Source organism: Leucopleurus acutus (assembly GCF_964270905.1).
Source record: "Leucopleurus acutus genome assembly, chromosome: 15".
NCBI lineage: Eukaryota > Metazoa > Chordata > Mammalia > Artiodactyla > Delphinidae > Leucopleurus > Leucopleurus acutus.
Genome location: NC_139157.1, coordinates 49515708 through 49540126, shown reverse-complemented (window position 1 = coordinate 49540126; position 24419 = coordinate 49515708). Strand labels below are relative to the sequence as shown.

Here is a 24419-nt window from a genome sequence, read left to right as displayed (position 1 = left end):
AGAAGGGTGAAGCATGCATCACATTCTTATCAGTGAATATCTCTGGGGAGTAAGTATGAGTGACTTTTTCTTCCATGTGCTTTTTCCAGTTTTCTGTGATCACTTGAGAGACACAGGAGATAAGAATACAGACACTGATTTGAACCCTCATCACTTGCTGCCTGTGGTCAAATCATATAACTCCTCTGAGCCTTAATTTCTTCATCCACTAAAAATAGAGATATAAATACCTATCTTATCCATATGGTTATTGAGGTTATAATTTTATAACTTCATTTTTAAGGTGCAAACAAAGCTTGTCCACTTGCTACTTGACTTATGTTACCTGCCTGGCCCCTCTTGGCAACTGGGTTTGCCACCCTAGTCTAGACATAAATATTTAAGAAATCCTTCTGCTAACACTTCAAACAACAGCAACAACCTACTTCACAGGTCTATTATGAGGATCAAATACGAAAATACATGTAATGCATTTAGCATAGCCTCAACATATAGTAAATGCTCAATTAATTTAGCTATTATTTCTTTCGTAATGAGGAAAATTTTATTAGGAAAAGAATATTTGAAATTGAGGCAGTGATGGTTACAGTAGGATGATTATATAGTAGGATGGTTATAGTATGACAGTATACTGCCACAGCTTCTGGGAAATCCAAACAGTGGTGGTTAAATCTAGTCTAAAATTGCTGGAGCTAATCTCAAATTTTGGATCCAGATCTTTGAATGTGAGGAAGATCCCACAAAATGTACAGGAAGTGCTGCACTGAGAGTATTCCATTAAGAAGAGATGTTTAGATTAAACTACTTTCATGTGTTCTAAATGGTAGATATAAATTCTACCAAAACCAATCAATAAATTTTCAAAAGTAGCCAAGAAATGAAAACTCTCATTTTTCCTGGAGAAAACTAGAAACTCGCCCTCCCCCCAACCCCAGACCAAAACTCTGTGTCTATTTTAAAATAATATGATAAGCAGTGAGACTCAGGAAGAGGAAGAATGGTCAAGAGAAAGAACTCTGGGACTTTGGAAACGAGGGTTCAAGTCTCAGCTATGCCACCAGCTGGGTGAATATATCAGGAAGCCATTTAACCTACTGTGCCTCTGTTTCCTCATCTGTAAAGTTATGTAATTGTGTTAATGGATCACCAAGTCTTTTTCCGGTTTCACTGTTTTATAACTTTTGGATTTGAAATTAATATTCCCCAAATAGAAATATTTAATTACAATCAAGGCTGATACACAGCCTAAAACAACAGCAACAACACAAACTCTACGAGTCAGGTGAAGTGTTGTCATCACAACTGGTATAAATAAAGGTGCAAATTCTGCTCAGTCTCTGCCCAGCAAGCAGATCTATTAAAGTAAAGAAATCTGAATTTGGAAACTCTGATTCCTTTCCTTAGTCGTCCAGAACTTAAATCTTTTTCTCTGTGTAAGATTCAGGTTTATGTATATTCATTTCTTCAACCACTTATTAAGAGGCTGCAATGCAGTGTGCAAGGCGCCAGGGATATCAAGACAAGCAAACCAAGTTCTTGCCTTCAGGTAGTCAAGCTTAACTGTTGACCTAAGCTTAAAACACACATTTTAAACAGATAGTTCACCTTGTTTTTTAGCTTGTAGTTCTGAGAGAAGCCGCTCTTTCACAGCTTTAATGGCTGCTTCAGTGGCCTCAGCTATAGTATTTCTGGTTAGCGTTTCGAGGGCTTTATCAAAACGTGGTTGGACAAGTTTATCGTAGTCAACTACCTGCAAAGAATATTTGAGAAAACCAACATAAGCACAAGTTACTCTGAATATTAAGCACACTGTTCATCTACATCTATTTCTATAGCTATACCTATCCATCTCAAAAATCTTAATGCTGCTGGAGGTATGTTATTCTCAGAATTCAGTGATTTTTGAGTACTTGCTTTCACAGAAATTCAATATATATATAAATATATATTTATATTTGTATGATCATGTAATATACATTCAAATTACATGTATATTTTTAAAATCAACATTTTATGGATAATCTACATATAATTAAAGGCACCCATTTTAAGTACAGAGTTTGATGAGTTTTTACAAATATATACATGACGACCACAATCAAAATATAGAACATTTATATCACCCCAAAAAGTTCCCTCTCATCCCCCTTTATAGTCAGTTCCTGGCACCTGGCAACCACTTTGTTTTCTGTCACTATAAATTAGTTTTGCCTTTTCTAGAATTTCATATAAATAGAACCATACAGTGTATAATCTTTTCCAAGCTTTCCTACCTTAGCATAATGTTTTTGAGATTCATCAGTGTAACTGTATATCTCAGTAATCTATTCCTTTTTGTTTTTGAGTAGTATCATTGTATGAATATACCATAGTTTTTAATCCATTCATCATGGACATTTGGGTTGTTTCCAGTTTTGGCAATTTAAAAGTACCAATGAACATTTGTGAGAAAGTCTTTTTGTGGACATTACGTTTTCACATCTCTTGGATAAACGCTGAGGAGTAGAATTACTGGGTCATATGATTAAGTGTATGTTTGACTTTATAATAAATAAAGCACTAAACTGTTTCCAGAGTGGTTAAAGCTATTTTAAAGTCCTAGCAGCAAAGTATGAAAATTGAAGTTATTCCACCTCATCACCAACACTTGGTTTTGTGAATCTTTCACATTTTAGCCACCCTAGTTGGTGTGAAGTCTCATTGCAGTTTAAATTTACATTTCCCTAATCACTGACAATTTTGAGCTTCTTTTTATGAGCTTATTGGTCATTCACTTACCCACATGTTTTTAAGCATATGTTCAACTTTTGCCTAGTTAAAAAATTAGGTTAGAATTCTACATATATTTTGAATATAAGTCCTTTGTTAGGTAGATTATATACTTAATACTGAATGTTGGGCTGTTAGATTTATATATGCCTTTTAAGTTTAAATAATATTTCCATACTTCTAGATTCAATTTTGCTTTTCCTTCAATATGCTTATATTACTTTATTCCATCAACAAAAATATATCCACACCATCATTTTTAATGGATGAACAGTACTGTATTAGATGAATATATTACAACTTAATATTTAACTAAAATACCAATTATATTTAGATATACATGATTTTGTTATTATAAACTAGGTTATGAAGAACATAGTTATGTATATGTCTTTGATAGTTTCTTCAGGAAAAACATATAGTTCAAAGGATATGTATAGATTTTACGCTTTTATATGTATTTCCAACTGCTATCCCTAATGATTATACCCTAACCAGCAATGTATGAGAAATGTACTTTCCCAATCCTAGCCACACATCAATACTGGTTGTTAATATGATTTTTCAACAGTGAGACTGACATGACATATATCTGGTTTTTTTGGCCTCTCCCTGGTTATCAAGGTGATACTCCTTTTCTCATGTGTAATGGCTATTTGGATCAACTATTTTGTGAACTGCCTGTTTGCTATATTTTCCATTGGGGCTTTTACATATTGATTTGTAAAACCTCTTTACATTTTAAAATTATAATTCTTTTGTCTGACACATACTGTGATGGTCTTAAAACATGTCCACAAATGCTTTAATATTCCTTTCTTCAGAAGGTGAAGCCTAATTCCCCTCTTCTTTAGTGTAGGCAGGACTCAATGACTTACTTTAAATGAATATAGTATGGGGCATTTTTCATTTAAAAAGGGAAATGGGGGCTTCCCTGGTGGCGCAGTGGTTGAGAGTCTGCCTGCCGATGCAGGGGACACGGGTTCGTGCCCCGGTCCGGGAAGATCCCACATGCTGTGGGGCAGCTAGGCCCGTGAGCCATGGCCGCTGAGCCTGCGCGTCTGGAGCCTGTGCTCTGCAACGGGAGAGGCCACAACAGTGAGAGGCCCGCGTACCGCAAAAAAATAAATAAATAAATAAAAATAAAAAGGGAAATGGCAAACCACAGAGTGGTAGAAAATATTCATAATGTTTATTAGAAAATATTCATAATGTTTATAATAAAAAAAATCTGTACATAGACAACATAAGGAACTCCTACCAATAATATGCAAAAAAGTTAAAAATGGGCAAGAGGCTTGAACAAAGTGAACAAACACTTCAAAAAGTGAATATCTGAATAACATATGAAAAAATGTTGAACCTCATTAGTCATCAGGGAAATGCAAATTAAAACCTCAGTGAGATATACCCACTAGGATGGCTAAAATTAGAAAGACTGACCATAACAAAAGTTGGCAGGAATGTGGAACTCTCATACACTGCTGGTAGGATAGTAAATTGGTAGGACTGGTCTTGAAAACAGTTTGGCATTTTCTACACAAGTTGACTATGTATGTATACCTTATGTCCCAGAAATTTTACTCCTAGATATACCTTCAAACTATATAAAGATATGCATGTATACACCAAGAAACAGGTACAAGACTGTTTATAGCAATGTTATTCACAATTCCCCGAACTGAATCAACCTAAGTTTTATTGACACTCAAATGGATAATAAATCATAATATAATTCAATCAATAGAATACAATAAAATAATAAAAATAAGCTATAGCTATAACACGCGTAAATATCACAATTATAATGTTAAGTGAAAGAAGCTAGACACAAAAAACATAAACTGTTTTAAGTCCATAAAGTTAAAAAAATATGCAAAGCTAATCTATGGTATTTGAATGTGTGCTTACATGGTAAAACCATAAAAGAAAAGTACTGAAGTGAGTATCATAAAGTTCAGGGCAGTGGTTACCTTTGTGGAAGGAGTAAGAGGACTGATATTAGAAAGAGGCATAAGGCGGCTTCTGGGGTTCCGTGTCTGACCTAGGTGGTGGTTACATGGGGGGTTGTTTTGTGATATTTCAATGAGCTTCACTTTTCTGTATGTTTGTCATATTTTACAATAAAAAAAGTTAAAAGCGAATAGGAAATGTTACCCCTGTGTTTAAAAGAATTTAATAGCATTTGGAATAAATTCAAACTCCTTCCCAGGGCCTGCACTGTCTGACTACATCTTCAGCCATCTCCACCTTGTGCTGTTCCTCCTTTCACACTACATGCTCCAGCCACACTGGCCTTCATATAACTCCTCTACATTCCAATCCCTCATCAAATCCTTTGGCTCTATCTTCAAATTATATCCCAAATCTGCCCACTTCTTACCACCTCTGCTGCTATCACTCTGGTCTAAGCTAAAAGTAGTTTCTCTTCACTTACCGAGGGTGGAGAATAAGATCACTGAGGGGAGAGGTCAAGGAACTGTCAGGTCAATGTGTTGGGAGGGTCATCTTTGTAGATAGTGAAATCACCAAGAATGATGACAGGAATGAGTGTGTGGAGGAAGGGTCGGTGGGCCAGGAGGGGTGTAACCCAGGGAACAGGAGATGAGTGAAACCAAGAAAGGTAATGGGTGGCACAGTCTGCATGACATAGCAGTCAAATCTGGGGACTTTCGGGAGTGGCTATGGTCTGGAAGCTGCACTAAAGCATCCAGGAAGATGCCTTCCCCACTCCAAGCCCAGTGGAACAATTACCCAGTTGACAGTATAAAATTAAGAAAGCTGAGCACAGGGAATTCCCTGGCGGTCCAGCAGTTTGGACTCCGTGCTTTCACTGCTGAGGGCCCAGGTTCAATCCCTGGTCAGGGAACTAAGATCCCACAATCTACGCTGTGCGGCTAAAAAGAAATTTTTAACTTAAAAAAAAACAGAAGAAAGAAACACCTATCAGGCTGCAACAGAAGAATGATTTATTAAAGCTGGAGTTTGGGGGGTTTAAAAAAAAAAAAGAAAACTGAGTACAAATCCTAAAAGTCCTAAAATCCCACAAAGTATAATCAAGTATAGATAGGTAGAAAGCTAGTTAGGTAGCTAGCTAAGTAGTTACCTTTCCTTTGTAATGTTTTGCAAGCAGATTGCTAAGTGTTGTTTTCCCTGAAGACTGAGGTCCAAATATGAACACTTTAAATGGTGGTGCTGGCATAGGTGGAAGAAGATAGGGACGTGGGTTCAATAAAAATGTTTTTAATGCTTCTTCTGATGAAAGCCAGTATATTTTACCTAGAAAACTTAAAAAATGACATTATCATAAACAACTGAAAAGAGGTATGGGCAAGTTTTTAAATTAAATTCTGAAAATCTTACTTACCTCACAGAAAACTCTGGCAATCCTTGAAAAATTTTACCTTCTTTTAAAGTCACCGGACATGTATGTCCCCATCTGCTTCTCTGCCATCTGTATCTCGGTGCAATAAGTTTACAAGCTGCAAGAGTACGGAACAGCTCATCCTGTTAATAGCAAACAACATTAAAAATGTGGGCATAAGTTTGGCTGAAATTCACATTATTATTTCATTTCTTCTTTGATCATGTTCTACTATTTAAGAAATAATTCATAAAGGAAATTTTGGTTTTTTCCTCAATTGCAACCATTCTGTACTTGTCCAAAATTTAGTAAGACAAATAGTTTTCATTTCTGTTTTAAGACCTTGTTTAAATTTTACTGAGCATTTTCTCTTGTAGGGTAGAATGAGCATAAGGTGGATAGAGCATTTTCTATTATCTGTTTCAGGAAACAGATTCTGAAAAATTCTTATTGAAAAGGTTTGAAAACATACCAGAATCTTAGCTAATTTACATAAGTTTTAAAATAGGAAGATGTTACATGCAGATTTGCATTGACTTAGCTGTTTCATTCTTCTTAAATGTAAAGTCTCCCTCAGCAATTCTCCATTCGTCACCTGCAGAGTAGCTAAGAACCACTTCTCTACCGACTGCAGACTGCTGAGAGGGTCACTGTCCTAGCGCTACCTTGGCAGGGACAAGAGAACTGGAGGGAAACGACATGGTAGGCAACTGCAAGGGGGACAGGTCCAGGCTGGCTCCCTCCCACCTTCAGATGTGGATCTCACATGTATTGCTGGTTCCAGAGCTGACTGTGGAGGACAGATGAGAATGGAAGCTCTGGTCTTGCCTGCACTGCTGCAGTATAAGAGAGCAAAGAGGCATGCTGGTTGAGAGGATGTTGCATGGATGTCCCCACCTGAAGGCTGGAAGAAGCTAGATGGGAAGGAAACTGTCAATGCTTAGGGGAGCTGAATGACACTGAGAACCTTGTCGGTGGGGCACATTTGGCTACCACCCTTCTCCATGAGTCCACAGACAATGAGCTAGGGACTGAAATGTACCCAGTTAAGTCAGGAAGCAGGCACTTTTTCCTTATCATCCCTATTTCCTGTCCAAACTTGAAGAAAGTGTGTGAATAGCAGACCATGCTCCTCTCTCAACTTTGAGCCCCCGAGGCTACATATCTAGCGGGGGCTGAGGGGCGATGAAAAGATGAGCTTTCAAATGAGTTTGATATCACAGCCGTAAAAATGATCATGACTGTCTCTGGTTAAAGGCAGACTGAACACATGCATTTGTGTTTGCTTTTTTCCTAAAACCTTGCAAAAATGACAGCAGAGGAATGAAAAAAGAAATGAACTCACGAGGACACGGAGACTGGGAGAAGAGACCAGAGGAGCTGACAGCTAAGCAGCCGCAGCTATACGCTTTTCTCAACTAGAAAGCAGAAGTATGTAGCAGCCGCAGCTACACACTTTTGTGTGTAGCTCCCTAGGCCCTCAGAGCTCATTGTGGTGAGCCCTGGAGACCCACTGGACAGATCTTGTCAATATTTCTTTACCTTGTAGCCTAGCTCCTTGGTCTTCTCCTCCAACAAGGCGTATCTCTCTGTTCCGTGCCTGCTGCGCTCCCGGTGGCCAACCACGTGCTTGTTCGTGATGAGAAATTTCCAGTTGCTTCTGATAGTGGTTATGCTTTTCGATTTTGGTGTCAAAGTGCTTGAACTCTTACCAAAAGGATTCCAGTTCCTTCTCTGTGAAGTTGGCTGACTTGGCCGGGTCCCACAGATCCATCACCTGGGGCTCGTCGAACTCTGCCTTGGCGCCGCAGCCCCGGTGGCCGACTTTCTGCAGGTGGTCGAAGTCCTGGCTTATGTCCCGCAGTCTGTCCTTCACTCGGCATGTCTGCTCTGCAGCACGTTCTCCTGGCTGTGGGTCATGTCGGCGGGACTGACGACGTTTTCCTTAATTTCTTCTGTCCTGCTCAGGGTCTCCTGAAGGTCCTTATTCTCCTGGACCTTCTCCCTGTGATGCTGAAACTCCCACCACGACTGGTCCAGTTCTTCATTGAAAAACCTCCCGAAGGTCTTCGCTTGTGCCACTGCTTCTCCAGCCGGGGGTCCTCCAGGCTGTGGTCCTCGGTGCCGGGGCTGAGGACGTTGCTGCTCACGGCCGGCCTGGGCGTCGTTTCTCCCGTCCCGACCAAACTTGGCCAGGATAACGGTGAGGCTGCCGCTAAGTTTTGCTTCTTTCTCTCCATCTTCATCTAAGCCTTCAGCCTTCAATCTCTTCCTCTTGAATTCGTCCCTTTCGCGTATGTATCTTGAAGCTCAAGCTTGTATCTTGATCAGCATGGAGCTCGCACAATTTCACAGGAGAAAGATTAAGCCGCTGGGCCTTCCCCCACAGCTGATTCTGCTTCTCCTGGCGGAACTACCCCCGATCCGGGCTCGCGCTCCGAGGGCTGCGCGGGCTCATTCTTATCCCGCGAGAACTTGCCGCTGTCGCCGGCGGCCCGCCAGGCCCGGGAGGCGGCGGCGGCGGCGGCGGCGGCGGCGGCGGCGGCGGCGGCGGCGGCGGCGGCGGCGGCGGCGGCAGTAGTTGCCGGAGCTCGCGCAGCCCAGCTCGGACCTTCCGCGATGCCGTCTTCCTCCTCTGGAAGCCGAGACCCCGGCAATTGCGGGTCGGAAAAGCCCCCAGGTTTTCTGAATACTTTAAATTTTCCCTTCAGTTATGACCTAGAAGTGACTCAGTACAGAGTTTCTGTGTGCATCAGGCCCACCTTTCCTCCTCTTCAGCACCAGTTCGTGTTACATATTCCAGCTATATTCAGCCATTAAGATCTAGGGATTACACAGTACAGGATAACAAAATGACCTCTTTCCTTAAATTTATTTCCACAATTTATTTGAATTATAATATCTATGATTCTGGTATTAGTTTTTTTATTTCTATTTTTATAGGTGAATCTAAACTTCCCAGAATAGATCATATCCTCCACTTAAAAGTCCTGGTAGCCCTTTTAGGACTTGGCAATTATAATTTGATCACCATCACATCCACAATACATCAGGGCCAGGAACACAGTAGTTATTTTTAAAATTGGTTGAATGATTGGGGAAATGAATGAGTATAGAGTTGAGGGCTTTTAGGTCTTTGCTTTCTTTGGTGCTGCAAAATTTTGAAACTGAACTTGGGTTTATTTCTTATTATTCCTGTGGTTGATTGTTCTGATTTTATTGTCTTTCTTTGTTTCAAAACTTTTGTTGTGTTTAGTGTCTACAAGAATATTGTGCCAATATTACAGCTTCCCAAATATCAAATCCATTTTTATAAAAGGTATCCTGAGAGCCTTTTAAACCTTGAAAGGATACAAATTAAGGTCACAACATATAGTGAAAGGGTAGACTTTCAAACAGTTAAAAATAACTTACATTTTCCATCGTGTCATTAATTTCTTCCTCTGCACTCTGAAGTTTGGTTAAAACAGCTGCTCTTTTTAGGTTCAGATATTTAAGTCGATCCATAACTGTCTAAATTTAAAGAACAAGTCTTTTAATACATTGGCATTTGAACATCTCAAATATCCTGAAAAAGTCATGAGCTCATGTGTAGAATACTTCCTTGTTCTTCCTAGCTTCTGGTAGTTTGCCGGCAATGTTTGGTGTTGCTTGGCTTGTAGATGCATCCCTCCAATCTCTGCCTCTGTTGTGACATAGCCATTTTCTCCCTGTGTTCATGCGTCTCTTCTCTTATAAGGATGCCAGCCATATTGGATTAGGACCAATCCTAATTCACTATGGCCTCACCTTAACTTGATTACATCTGAAAAGATCCTATGTCCAAATGAGGTCACACTTACAGGTATTGAAGGTTAGCTCCTCAACATATATTTTTGGGGACACAGTTCAACCCATGAGAGTCTACCCTTTGGTCCCCAAATATTCATGCCCTTCCCTTGTTAATTCCCTAATTTATGTGAGAATCCTTATCTCATTGGTATTGAGCTTCTCCATGTAACTTGTTCTGGCCAATAGAATGTGGGCAGAAGTGCCAGGGTGCCATTGCTGGCCGGGGCCTCTAGGCTTGGCAAGTTTCAACCAGGCCTGTTGGAACTTCTGCCCTTTACCTTGAGGAAAGTGTGTCCCAGGTTGTAAAAAGTAGTCAAATTCTGGATATATTTTGAAGAAGAGGCCTGCTGTATATGCTGATGGGTTGGATGTGGGATATGAGAAAAAGAGAGGAGCAGCTGGAAGGATGGATGTGTCATATACTGAGAGGGGAAAACTGTGGGAGGAGTGTATTTGGGGCAGGGTGGTGGTGATGGCGGATCAGGACTTTTATCTTGCACATTTAATCTGAGATGACAATTATACTTCCAATTGGATATATTGGATATAGTTAGTAGCAGTTGATTATACAAGTGTGAAATTCAGGGGAAAGGTCTGGTATAGTAATTTGAATTTAAGAGTTGCCAGCATTTAGAAGGTATTTAAAGCCATTGGGTTGGATGAAGTCTCCTAAGAAATGAGGGTAGACAGAGAAGAGTGCTCAAGGAATGAGTTCTGGGATCCTCCAACTCTAGAGGTTAGAGATGTAGAGTGTTAGAGGTAGAATGAGGTATAGTAGTGTGGGGTTCCAGAAGACAAGGGAAGAAAGGAGCAGGAAGGAAGAAGTGATGAGCTGGGTCAAATATTGCTTCTAGGTGAATTAGATGAAGACCAAATAGTCACCACTGGCTTTGATCAGGAGATCACGAATGATCTTGGCAAGAGCATATTCTAAGTGAGGAGCTTCTCCCTAATTTGGTTGCACCACCAGCCATATCAAACTAAAAATCTGGGCATTGCTTCTGACTTTTCTCTCTCCCTGTCCTCCTACATTAAGTAGCTCCCAGGTCTGTCTTCTGTCCATTCCCACAGTCACTACCCTAGGTTAGACCACCATCTCTTATCTGATGTGCTGCAAAAGTCAGAACTAGTCTTCCTCCCACCAACCTGCTTCTCCTCAGTTTTTCCTTTGCATTGCAGTCTGAGTGATCTTTCTTAAATGGAAGTAGAAGCATTTTACTCTCTGGCTTAAAACCTTTCACTGGCAGCCCACTCTCTCATGATGAGGTCTAAACTCTTCAACATGGCTTATGAGGCCTTTCTTGCTGCAACCCCTGCTTATTCCTAAAGTTTTGGCACTACTCCACTCCTACTCCATCCCCCTAAAAACTCCTCCATCTTCCAGTCCTTCATTCATTTCCTAGAACTCACTAGGCTCTTTTTTGCCTCTGGGGCTTCACACAGACCCTTCCCTCAGCCTGGAACACTGTCCCACCTTCCTCCCCTCACCAGCCCTCACGGTCTAATTCTTACTCATCCTTAGAGTTTCAATTTAGAAATAATTACAGACACATGGCCTTCCTCATGAGATTAGGTCCTGTCCTTTTGGATACTGTGTGAGGGGAGGGACTTCTCTGACCCCTTCCCATCTGTATCCCTAGAGCTTATCATAATGCTGCACACCTATTAGGTGTTTAAGAAGAAGGTAATATATTATTTTGTATTGGACTGTATATTTTTTGCTTTTATTTTTTTATGTAATGTATATTTTTGTATTTTGTAATTTTTATGATGCATATTATTTTGTATCATTTTTGTATTTTGTACTTTTGTGTTTTCTGGTTATTTTAAAACCATGAGTGTGTATAACTTTTAAATCAGAATGCAGATATTTTTAAAAAAAGGCACAAGCTTATAGATACAGAAAGCAGATTGGTGGCTGCCAGAGGTGGGGGGTGGAGGATGGGAGGTAGACAAAATGGTTGAAGGAATTCAAAAGTATAAACTTTCAGTTATAAAATAAATAAGCCCTGGGGATGTAGTGTACAGCATGGTGATTATAGTTGATAGTACTATATTGCCTATTTGAAAGTTTCTAAGAGAATACATCTAAAAAGTTCTCATCATAAGAAAAAAAATTCTTTATGTATGGTGTCAGATGTTAGCTAGACTTATTGTGGTGATCATTTCACAGTATCTACAAATATCGAACCATTATGTTGTATACCTGAAACTAATATAATGTTGTATGTTAATTATACCTCAGTTTAAAAAAAAAAGAATGAAGATATTTACATTTTGGGGAAAAAAAAAAGTACCTTCTCTTCCTTACATTCTAAGTGGGAAGTTATCACATGAAATATATTTAAATGATGTATTTAGTATGGTTACCATAAACAGAAGAATTACTATTATGTTTTTGCCAAAAATCATGCATTAGTCTTTCAAATTCACACATTTAAAAAAAACCCTTTCCCAAACATTTTTTGCTTTTTTTCTGATCATAAACATCTTGAACAAAAATCTTTCTGTATATCTCCATGTATTTCCTTAGAATAAATTACTAGAAATTGGGCCTCTTTGGACAGATGATAGACATTTAAAAAAAATCTTTTGGGGCTTCCCTGGTGGCACAGTGGTTGAGAGTCCTCCTGCCAATGCAGGGGACACGGTTTCGTGCCCCGGTCCGGGAAGATCCCACATGCCGCGGAGCGGCTGGGCCCGTGAGCCATGGCCGCTGAGCCTGTGCGTCCGGAGCCTGTGCTCCGCAGCGGGAGAGGCCACAACAGTGAGAGGCCCGCATACCGCAAAAAAAAAAAAAAAAAATCTTTTGGATACATATATGCCGTATTATTTTCCAGGAAGATTGTGCCCTGTATGCTCCTACTGAAAGGGTACAAGAGCATTTCACAAACCCTCCCCACAATCCTGGATATTGGATAAATTTGTTAAATCTGCTAAGAAAATGCTGCTTTTTATTCTTTGTGCTGTTTGCATTTCTTTGACTAATAATATGATTATAGAAGTATAAAAAAATATATTATTAGACATTTCTTGCTAAATTACCTGCGTATGCCCTTTGCCTGTTTTTTCTATCGAGATATTTGCTTTTTTCCTATTGAAATATCAGAAGTTTTAAAATATTTACAAAAGATACTCAGCATTTGTTTATAATAAGCATGGAAACTATTTCCCCTCATTGTCATTTGTTTAATAGTGAAAATAATATTGTATTTTCAAATATGCATATATTCTGTTTAAAAAAAGCTTTATTGAGATATAATTCATATACCGTATAATTCATCCATTTAAAGCGTACAATTAAATGGTTTTTAGAATATTCAGAATTGTGCAACCATCACCACAATTAATCCTAGGACATTTTCATCACCCCCAAAATATACCCTATACCCATGAGTAGTCACTCCCCATTTATCCTGGGATCTCCCACAGTGGTAAACCCATGCCCCCCACCCCCTGCCACTAAGGAACCACTTATCCATTTTTTGTCTTTGTAGATTTGCCTATTTTGGACATTTCATGTAAATGGAATCATATGATATGTGATCTTTTGTAACTTTTCTTTACTTAGCCTGTGTTCAAGATTCATCCATGTTATAACATGTGTCAATACGTCATTCCTTTTTATTGCTGAATAATATTCCATCGTATGAGTATACCACATTTTATTTATCCATTCATCAGTTAACGGACATTTGTGTTGTTTCTACCTTTTAGCTATTGTGAATAGTGCTGCTATGAATATTCATGCACAAATTTTCATTTGAACACCTATTTTCAATTCTTTTGGGTATATACCTAGGACACGAATTGCTGAGTCACGTGGTAACTCCATGTTTAACCTTTTGAGGAACTGCCAAACTGTTTTCCAAAGTGGCCACATCATTTACAACCCTACCAACTATGTACGGGTGTTCCAATTTTTCTACATCCTCACCAACACTTGTTATTTATTGTCTGTTTTGGTTTCTGTTTTTAATTTTAGCCATCTTAGTGGATTTGAAGTGGTATCTCATTATGGCTTTGGTTTGCATTTCCCTATGGCTCATGTTAAGCATCGTGTCCTGTGTCTATTGGCTGTTATCTGCTTTTCCTTTTCTTTGAGGCACTTTTGGTCACACAGAGATTTTAAATTCAAATGCGGTTTTGATTTAAATATGGACAGATGAATAAATACCACATCAAAATTTTAAGTGTCAAGATGAATTTTTCAAAAATAAATGGTATTTAAAAAGTAAATCTATTAATGATATTTATTAAAATAAGTATAATCCAGTTGATACTTTTTTGATTTTCCAAACTGTGGCATATTCTTACTGAGCATTGCACTTACCGTGAAGAGCTCCTCTGGGGGCTTATTTCCGTCTAGCTCAATGAGATACTGGGAATCGTGTTCAGCCATTACTTCCTGCAGATGATCGAACACAAGCCTCATCATTCAAGATCATTGGCAAAAGATCAGAATCTTAATATACCATGAAGAAATATTTAAAGCTAAATTATTTGCTTTATACTTGACATAATAGATGTTATTTTCAGGAGAGCTTTTACAAAAGCCTAAACTAGTCTTCTTACCATGAATTTTACTCTTTCTGTTTTTTCCATTTTTCTCTACAGTGAAGTCTTAGAGTCTTTCCCAACAGAAGTGTTTTGGGGCATCTATCTCTCTGTATGTATTCATAGAATAATAGAATAATAGAATAATAATAATAGAATAATTTCTACCAAACTGCTAGCTGAAGAATGGGGTTGGTTCATTATAATAGAATAATAATAGAATAATAATAATAGAATAATAGAATAATAGAATAATTTCTACCAAACTGCTAGCTGAAGAATGGGGTTGGTTCATTTCACTTTTTATTCTCCTGGCTGTGGGTGATGTTCAGTATCCAGATATCCATCTCTGTAAACTGCCAAACCATAACCTCTGTGCAATTTTCCGTTAGACTTTCTTATGCTTAACATTCATGGAGAATCTTTAGCCCTTATCTGCCATATGGTTTGTAAATGTTTTGCCTTGCTATGATTTATCTTTTGACTTTGTTTATGGTATCTTTTGCAATATAAAATATTTTTATGATGAAATCTGTTCTCATTGTTTCTGGATTTCCTTCCTTGCTTAAATTAGATTTTCTCTATCTCAAGGATATATTAATATTCTTATAAATTTTCTTCCACTATTTTTTTTACCATTAAAATCTAAAATCCAAGGGATTTTATTTTTTGACATTGGCAATGTTGAACTGTATCTGAGTCTTGTGTTCCCAGAAAGTAGGGATGGTGGGGAGATAAGACCCACCTCCACCTTTCCTCAAAGACTCGGATAAGATCCATCTCCATCTTTTTTCATGATTCCCATAGGACCTGACGGTGGCTCCCTTGTTTACCTGCCTCCATAAAACCCCAGCCCCCTTACTTTTCTTTGAGAAAGTCCTCCTTAATGAACATTCTCCCTGTTGCAATGGTCTGAACAAAATCATCTCCTTAAATGTCCAGTACATTTTGTCTTTCATAATACTGCGCAAGGTCAGGTTCTAAGTATTTCTTTTCTTCTAGACAGAAGGCACATTATGTCTGCATTATTTATTTAACCATAAATAACCATGCTCTGAACAAGGAAGTACATTATGCTTTTCTGCATTTCATATACTTTCCTTAAGCTAGATTCTTAAGAATGGACTTACTAAGTCTAAGGGTAGGAACAATCCTAAGGCTAAAGATCCTATACCAGGTCTGACCGGGAGTCAAGGTGGGATTCGAAGACAGGCGAGAATGAGGACTTAGCCTTGGATTACTCCTGAAGTAGGATATAAGCCAGAAAATGATGCAGGTTACTTTGCTCCCACTTGCTTTCCTCATGTCTTTTGAAGGAACACTGAATTTTGGTGGTATTGGCCTTCCAAGTGAATTGACATCTCAGCCAGGTCAGAGGAGACTGGAATTGAAGGCTCCTACCTTTGAAGGCTCTCCCACCTCCCTCCACACACACCAGCACCTTGGAATTACCTTACAAGGCAAGCTATATACTATTCAGCAAGCATCACCTAGGCCTAACGTCTAGGTTCTTGGCTTTGAAATTCTTGCACTGCTGGCACCAGGGCAATCGATTCTTATCTATGCTTTGCTGTAGGGCTTAGAATTTTTCCACTTCTGGGCTTTTTTCAGACGAGCTGTCTAAAAACCACCATACTAATTTCTATTCCTTTCAGCAGGGTATGAGAGTGTGTGCTTTACCATATATACTTGCTAGAATTAGTAATTCTTATTCCTTGTTCATCTTTTAAAATTTGATCATGGAAATATCTCTTAATTTAGATTAGCCTTTCTTTATTATCAGTGAAGCTGAACATTTTTCTACAGTCCTGTTACTCTTTTGTCTTTCATTTTTGTGAATTGTCTGCTCGTATTTCTTGCCCATTTATCATCGGGAGGGTAAGACCTTACAGGTTTTAGAAAAATCATTTCTATGACCTTTTTTTTCACATTTAAAAAATTGAAGAATAGTTGATTTACAATGTGTTAATTTCTGCTGTACAGCAAAGTGATTCAGTATACATATATATACATTCTATTTTTAATATTCTTTTCCATTGTGGTTTATCACAGGATATTGGATATAGTTCCCTGTGCTATATAGTAGGACCTTGTTATTTATCCATTCTATATACACTGGTCTGCATCTGCTAACCCCAAACTCCCACTCCATCCCTCCCCCCCCACCCTCCCTCCACTTTGTTAACCCTGTCTGTTCTCTATGTCTGTGAGTCTATGACCTTTTACTATATCAAAGCTTTAAATCTTTTATCATAGTTGATGTGGATATTTTTCAAGTTTGTTGTCTTTTTATTTGAGTGAGGTGTTTTTTAAAAATTTATTTCCAGAAGCTTTACATGTAATGAAACGGAAGCTGTTATTCTTTTTCCTTCGTGATCTCATCACTTGTTCAGCTGACCATCTGTTAAGCATTTACCACTCGCCAGAATTTGGGCACTGCCCTGGGCATTGGTGATGCTAGGATGTGAGACTTGGTCCCTATCCAACCTCCTGCCCATGAATATAGTTTTCTAATCTTCAGAATCTGATATTAATTATGCTTTATTTGATACCCAATGCCAGCCACTTAAGGAATATGTAGAATATTTTTGTTGAAGGAGAAAGAATATTATAGATAGACATGTAAATTACACTTAAGAAGCTATGTTTAAAGGCCGGGAATGGAAGAAGAAGAAGGGAGGAATCAAAGTCATACATAAGAAAACAAAAGCACTGAATCATTATGCTGTACACCTGAAACTAACACAATATTGTAAATCAACTGTATTTCAATAAAAAAAGAACCAGTTTGGTTCTCATTTTTTGGCGGGGGCGGGGTGCGCAATGGTGATGAAAATGATCCATTCATTTGTCTCTAAAGATATATAAACATTATAAAACAGCATGAAACAAATTCTTTTAGTTCCTCTATCAGATGGGAAGAGGTAATTTGAGGACTGTTTTCTATTTTCTTTGTATTTCCATTGCTTAGCATGGTATCTGGCCAAATACCAGATAATAAATGTTTGTTGAATAAATCTCCAACATAAATTGGACAGAGTCTGCCCTGGATTTTTAACCATAAAAATATGCTTTTCAATAATCATAATTTCAGTAATCATACTTTTAAAATGCTAATTATTTTAATTAAAAATTTCCTATTATAATATATAATGGCCTTATCATGTTTACAAATAATCATCTTTGAATGGGATAAACAGAGAAACCAGTCTGGGATAGCTCTTCTTTAGACTGCAATTTAACTAAATTAACAATTCCTTTTAGAATAAAAGATACACCTCAAGTGTACATTTGTTTTGATAAACCCATAAATGCTTTCACAAAACAATCTCTTGACATGGACTTTCCAGCCTACAACCATAAATAAATTCCCCTAATGACTTTTGAAAAATGCAATTTTCAGCAACATTCCTGCTTCGTAAGAGTAAAATAATATTGTTCTGTGAAACAGCTTTTGGAATGCAATCTTATTCTGATAGCATTTTACCAAGCTCAAGAGGAGGAGAATCAGGTAGATAATACATGAAGTGAAGAAACGTGAAAGTTATTTCAGGGTTAAAACACAGATCTCAACATTCCCATTTTCAGCAATATATCTTGTTCTTACTTCTAAAGGGTGAAGAATTATTTCCTTATAAAATTTAACAATGTGTTCGATATTTTCCAAATAATCCTCAGGCCTCTGAACTAGATGTTGAAGAATTTCAGCCACCATCTGCATTTCAGCAATAAATGCCTAAATGGAAAAGATGTTAAATATATGTTAGTCGTTACTTTATTTACAAGTCATATCCCTCCCTCCTTATACCTAGATGCCCTTTTGGGATGAGAAGAAGGGAGAAGGGCAGATTAGAAACAGGATTTTTATTTTAGAGACATAGAACACCCCTGAAGTTCCTTAATCAGATGGAATAAAGCTTTAAATTCACTTGGATACTTACTAATTTCTTTTTGCTCCCCAATAAGTAGGGAAGAGTAAAGGAATAACATCATATTTTTAGAGACAAAGAAATTAGATTTTTTATGAATACCTGAGCTTGTAGCTCATTCATTCATTGATTCATTCATTTAATAAAGCTTAAGTGCCTACTCTGTGCCAGACACTGTTCGAGGAGCTTGAGAGATGACAGAGAACAAAACTGGGGAACAGAACAGAACTGAGCCCTGGGGCTCAGAGAGTACATGTCCCAATTGAGGAAGACAGAGTATAAGTAAGTAGACAAACAAATACCTCACAGGTTAGGCTGTGGTGGTAAGAGCTAAGAAGAAAGATGATGCAGGGGAGAGGGGATGGAGAGTGATGGGAGAAGGTGGTCATGAAAGGGTTCTCTGAAGAAATGACATTTGAGTAGAGCCACACAGATTTCTGGGGAAAGACTATTTCAAGGCAGAGGAAATAGTATGTGTAAAAGTTCTCAGCCCAAGGCCTGGTAGGCATTCAATATCATATTTATTATCTTATTATCATATTTGTTATCTTAATTACAATGGTATGCTTTATTCAGGCTAAAATGACACACTTTTTTTCCTATTTGCTGTGAGGTTTACCTTTTTAAAAAATCTGGTATATAGATGCTGACTTTTATCTAATGCCTTATTTGCACAGGGAAGATTATTTTATATTTTTAAAATAACAGTTTTTAAAAATTGAGATGTAATTGACATATAACATTACATTAGTTTCAGGTGTACAATATAATGATTCAATACAGTTGATCTTTGGGCAACGTGAATTTGAACTGCATGGGTCCACTTATAGGAGGATATTTTTCAATAGTAAATACCATACTACTACATGATCTGCGGTTGTTAGGATGTAGAACTGCGGATACGGAGGTTGGATTGTAAAGTTAACTTGGATTTTTAACTGCATGCAGGGTCAGTGCCCCAACCCTGGAGTTGTTCCAGGGTCAGCTGCATTTGTACGTATTGTGAGATGATCACAATAAGTCTAGTTAACCTCCATCATCATACATAGTTACAATTTTTTTCTTGTGATGAGAACTCTTAAGATCTACTCTTAAGTGAAAGAACGAATGTCAAAAATTCATTTAACCTATTAGTGAGGGAACCAGCAGGACGACAAAGCTGAAGTATCTATAATAACTGAAATCAGAGTGCAAAGTTTGATATCCTGCTTAATATCCTACAGGGCAATAAAACTGTAGCCTTTGGGGCTTATCTTTTCCACTAGACAAATGATTTGCGATGTAGCCATCTACAAATTAACATCTGACTTCACACAGTCTAGGCCCTAATAGAAATAGTATTTATTCATAATAATTTAGAAATTATAGAAATTATTTTAAATTATTAAACATTATAAATAAATAAATTTATAATAGAAATCACAGGTATATTTCAGTAGGGCAAGGACTGGCAAACTATGACCTGTCCCACCCCAGTAGGCTAAATCCAACCTGTCACCTATTAACAGATTTCTTTATATCAATTTTCCTCATTAAGTCATGGTAGAAGATTCTTTTGAGGCCCTATTGCATTATGCTTACTAGTACTGAATTTAGGATTGTTGTATCAACATTATATGTGAAATTGGGCTATAGCTTTCTTTTCATGTGCTCTCTTTGTCAGAGTTTGAAATCGGGGTTATACTAACTTCATAAATTGGATTCTGACTGGGCTACCTTCTTCTCCATATTACACTTGTCTTATATGGCTCTAACTCCTCACTCTAGCTTACATAGTGCTTGACACATAGTAGGTGACCAGTAACTCTCTGTTGCTATGAAATGAAGCAGATTAGCTGTCAGGATATGGAGGGACTTCCATACTGACAAGAAGGATGATCTTAAACTTGATGACCTCTACATTATGATCTAATGGTTCTTGAAAACATGAAATATTTTTGCTATTTCCTCAAGACTAAATGAAAACTTAAAGAAAGTGTAATTTTCTCTAGTAGCTGCTATTTTTTAATTATTTATACTATCATTTAATTTAATGATAGCAGTTTAAAAGTGTAGTATCTGGTATGGGGATATTACCTCTTCTTCTTCTTGCTCTTCTTCCTCTTCCCTTTCCTCTTCTCCTTTTCCTTCCTTTTGGGCTTCTTCCTTCTTTCTCCTACGACTCTCAATAGCTTCAGGATCCCACTGATCTCTTGTGAATATGTATCCTGTACTACTGTGCTGCCTTTGCCCCGAAATTCTTTGGCATAAATCATAGTCAGGACACTAAGGAACAACATTAGTAATTACATAAAACATTTTGAATATGCCTTTACTTCCTATTCACATATTATGCAGTATCTAAACTCCCAAATTCCTCAAAACCCTGAGCAAATTCAATACTGTAAATGGCATTTTGAATCAGAGTTTATCATATACCAAGAGAGGCACAAGGCTATGACAACACTTTTCTTTACCCAAAAGTAACACATGTGAGAAAGTATCAGAAGCTTTAAGATTAAAATAAAAAAAGAGGGTTAGAATAACAGTAGAAAGAGCCAGAGAAATAGAATAGAAAATCAATTTAGTCAGCAAAGGTACACAGGAGGATTCTGTCAGATTAGTTTGAAAAAGCTGAGAATGGATGAAAATGGGGGAATAGCCACAATCTTATGACAAAAAAAATATATCTTGTATTTATAGTATTTACTATCATTTACAGCTTTATGGATGAAGTAGTTCATAAAATAGCATCAATGAATGGGACCTGAAAGGTCATCTAGTTTAGTCTAACCTTTTCATTTTGTAAATGAGAAAACTGAATCTGGATAGTAAAACAGGACAAAACCAAAGTCTATGAGTAATTTTCTCATTTCAAGTGCTTCCACGTGTGTAATATTTTACTCAATTCTTAAACTAACCCTGTAAGAGAAATAATACAATATGATTAAAGCCATTTTGCTGATCAGAGAAGGACTGCTCTGTCAGGGTAAGGTCACAATGTCATGAGGGGAAACTACAACTTGGGACCAGGCCTTCTGATCTGTAGCCCACGCTCTGTGACACATTATTAATGATAAACTAAGGTTTTGAGCTGTAAATCCTGCTCTGAATATTTTTCACGATAAACTCTGGATGACATTCTATAGTAGTGGTTCTCAAACATTAGAGTGTAACTGTATACAGAAGACCGTAAAAAAAAGATTTCTGCTTCCCCTGTGATTTATTAAGTCTAGAGTGAGGCTCAGACATTTTAGCAAACATTGTCAGTGATTCTGATGCCAACAGTTCATGCATCACACTTTTGAGAAACAAAGGAAGCAAGAAACTTTAGAACTTTTCGTGCTCATTTTCTGATTTCTTCAGACTACTTCTATATGGAGATGGGATGGGTATTTACTGAGGCAAGACTTTTATTTAGGGTTTCTAGTTTTTTCACAAAAAAAGATCTCAACCCATTCTGGTAATTTAAAAAAACACATGTATATTTGCCCTCATTTGGCAACGCAGAATACCCACATTTTGGGTCCTTGACAAAGACTATTGTCTCCTGTTTTCACTTATAGGAAGTGATTTATTAATCTTAGGGTGAATCTGAAGGTATGCCTGGGAGCAGTGATCCTCAAACTTCAGCAGCATCCATGTGTACTGGAGGGCTTCTCACCACAGACAGCTGGATGCTACCCCAACAGTTTCTGTAGTTCTGGGGTGCTCCCTGAGAATCTGCATTTCCAACAAGCTTCTTGAGTGCTGCTAATGCAGTTGGCTCTCGGACCAAATTCTGAGAACCACTGCTGTAGCAGATCACTGGCCCTTAATGCACTTTTTCTGTTTGTTTGTTTCTTTAGTATACAGACCTCTTTAGAATATGATGAAAGCCATAGGCTTTTGCTTCAGAAAAATGGCCATGCACATAAAATTTGCATATAGTTTCAGAACGTTCATGGATGCTTAAGGATTCATGGATCCCAGGCTAAAAACTTCTGGTCTAGAAATCCCAGACTCTATTCCCAAATAAGGCCAAACCATCAGAGAAGTGTGTGCTGTACTAAAGTTCTATCTCCCATGAGGTCCTCTGATTATGCCCCAGCTACCTGTGGAAACTGCCATGGACACCCACCATCACACAATATCAATGGGGTTAAGGACTTCATTCTCTACGTTAACAATCCTTATGTTGAGACCCATGTAAGATATATCTCTCATTTTGTTTTTCCTGAGGAATGGCTTGTCTTTTCATGGGCAATGCGGATTTTATATAACTGGTCACATTTCCCCTTCTGCTTTGGTTCATCAAACTTAGAACCAAATTTATGACCCAAATTTAGTGAGCATTTGGAGGCTTATGGCCTGTATATCTCTGTGTTCTTATTCCACCCAGTCTTAATTTCCTATATAATCTCTGTGTTCCATGGCCTAGACCTTATATTTGGTTTCAGTTAATTGTTTGAGATTTTTTTTCTCTCCATTATACATATGTTCACATGGGTGACATTCTGAAGGTCACACAGGGATTTTGATTGGCCTCTAACCATGACATTGGGCTGGGGCTGCAGATGACCCCAACACCCATCACTGAATGCCACCTGTCTCTCACAGCTAGCCCAAACACACCACTGAGTCCCTGCACCTGAGCTGAGGACCATCTAATTTATTCTGAGTTGTCAAACCCTTTGGGGAATCAGGCAGGGTATTGTTATAAATGGTTATCATTCATGTTCATATAAACAAGTGGTCCTCACCTCACTGCATTCTTACCACAACCCTATGAAGCAGCTATCTTTGTATCATCTTTGTGAAGAGGAAATTGAGGCTCCTAAATGTGATTTACCATGTTCTACAGCTGGTAAAGGAGAGAAATGGGAACAGGACCAACCCATCAGTGTTCTTTAACATTCGTACATCCAATAATTTGTTCATTCTTTCATTTTATTTAACTGGCAAACATATTAGGTACCACTTATTGTGCTAGTTGAGGTTTACAGGAGTGAGACATGGTTCCTGCCGCCAAGTAAGGCAGAGTCTAGAAGAAAATGGACAATTACAACACAGTGAGGTAATATGATAGAAAAGAGCAACATGAATGGTCATCAGAGAAGTATTTAACTTTCCTGTGATGAAGCAGCTGTGGGGGAGAGAGAGAGGGAGAGAGAGGGAGAGAGAATGAGAGTTAGCTAATGTTTGTGTTGGTGCGGAGGGGTTGGTTGTTGGGGAAAGTTCTGCAGAGATGATGCCTGAACTGGCGTTCAAAGGATAACTGTGATGAAGCCTGGTGAAGAGGCAAGGAGGTGTTTCCCGAGGATGGAGCTACAGGTGCAAAAGCACAGAGGTATGACAAAGTATGATTCAGACCCTATAACTGACGCATAAATTATTATTTTCCTAACTCCTTAAAACAATTAAGAACATTCCTTGAATTTAACTATCAAAAAGAATGGTTATATATACCATACTAGAAACACAACTAATATTCTTACCTTAATATTGATTATAATATCAGGTTTCAAATTTAAATTTCTAATTAATTCTATTTGCTGGAAAATAGTCATGGCATCCTGTGAAAGTGATGGTATTTCAGTGATAATATAGCCTGTAGAGTAAAACATAATTTTAAAAGTTTTATAATATTATCAATGTCTGAGAGCATGAATTTATTATTATTACTTTATAAAAATATCATTTAGTTATTGATGAATACTAATGCTGGTCTTAAAATCATCTGTCAACATTTAAAAATTAATAGTTAAGGTTATTGCCACATGAATTATAACTCTGAATAATGTTTTTCTGACAATAAATAAAACCATTGGGCTAGGAGGAGACATCTTTAAAAATTCCAAATGAATTTATTTTAGGCACATGAGGTGCCTAGAGAAGGAAGTTCCATGCCAATAATTCTTTAACTCATGTTAGGAAAGCTCATATGATGAATGGTAAAGGTATATTATAGTGGGTTGCATGGCATATTATTTTTATTTCTTGAATTAATA

At 37.8% G+C, this 24419-nt stretch overlaps 1 protein-coding gene and 1 pseudogene across 2 annotated transcripts in view; both read right to left on the bottom strand.

The window, feature by feature from the left end:
* Positions 1-24419, bottom strand: part of AK9 (adenylate kinase 9) — a 121080-nt gene that overhangs the window by 81840 nt on the left and 14821 nt on the right. Inside the window, exons 6-13 of the mRNA XM_082856089.1 lie at positions 23907-24019; positions 20527-20715; positions 18129-18257; positions 14298-14372; positions 9548-9646; positions 6137-6276; positions 5876-6056; positions 1606-1750 (exon numbers count right to left, since the gene is read on the bottom strand). Coding sequence (XP_082712215.1) covers positions 1606-1750; positions 5876-6056; positions 6137-6276; positions 9548-9646; positions 14298-14372; positions 18129-18257; positions 20527-20715; positions 23907-24019 — 1071 coding nt within the window. The remainder of the gene's footprint in view (positions 1-1605; positions 1751-5875; positions 6057-6136; positions 6277-9547; positions 9647-14297; positions 14373-18128; positions 18258-20526; positions 20716-23906; positions 24020-24419) is intronic.
* Positions 7614-9441, bottom strand: LOC309971997 (alpha-2-macroglobulin receptor-associated protein-like; annotated as a pseudogene). Its single transcript has 2 exons — positions 9419-9441; positions 7614-8818 (listed from the first exon to the last, which is right to left on the bottom strand). The product of its transcript is annotated as an alpha-2-macroglobulin receptor-associated protein-like (transcript).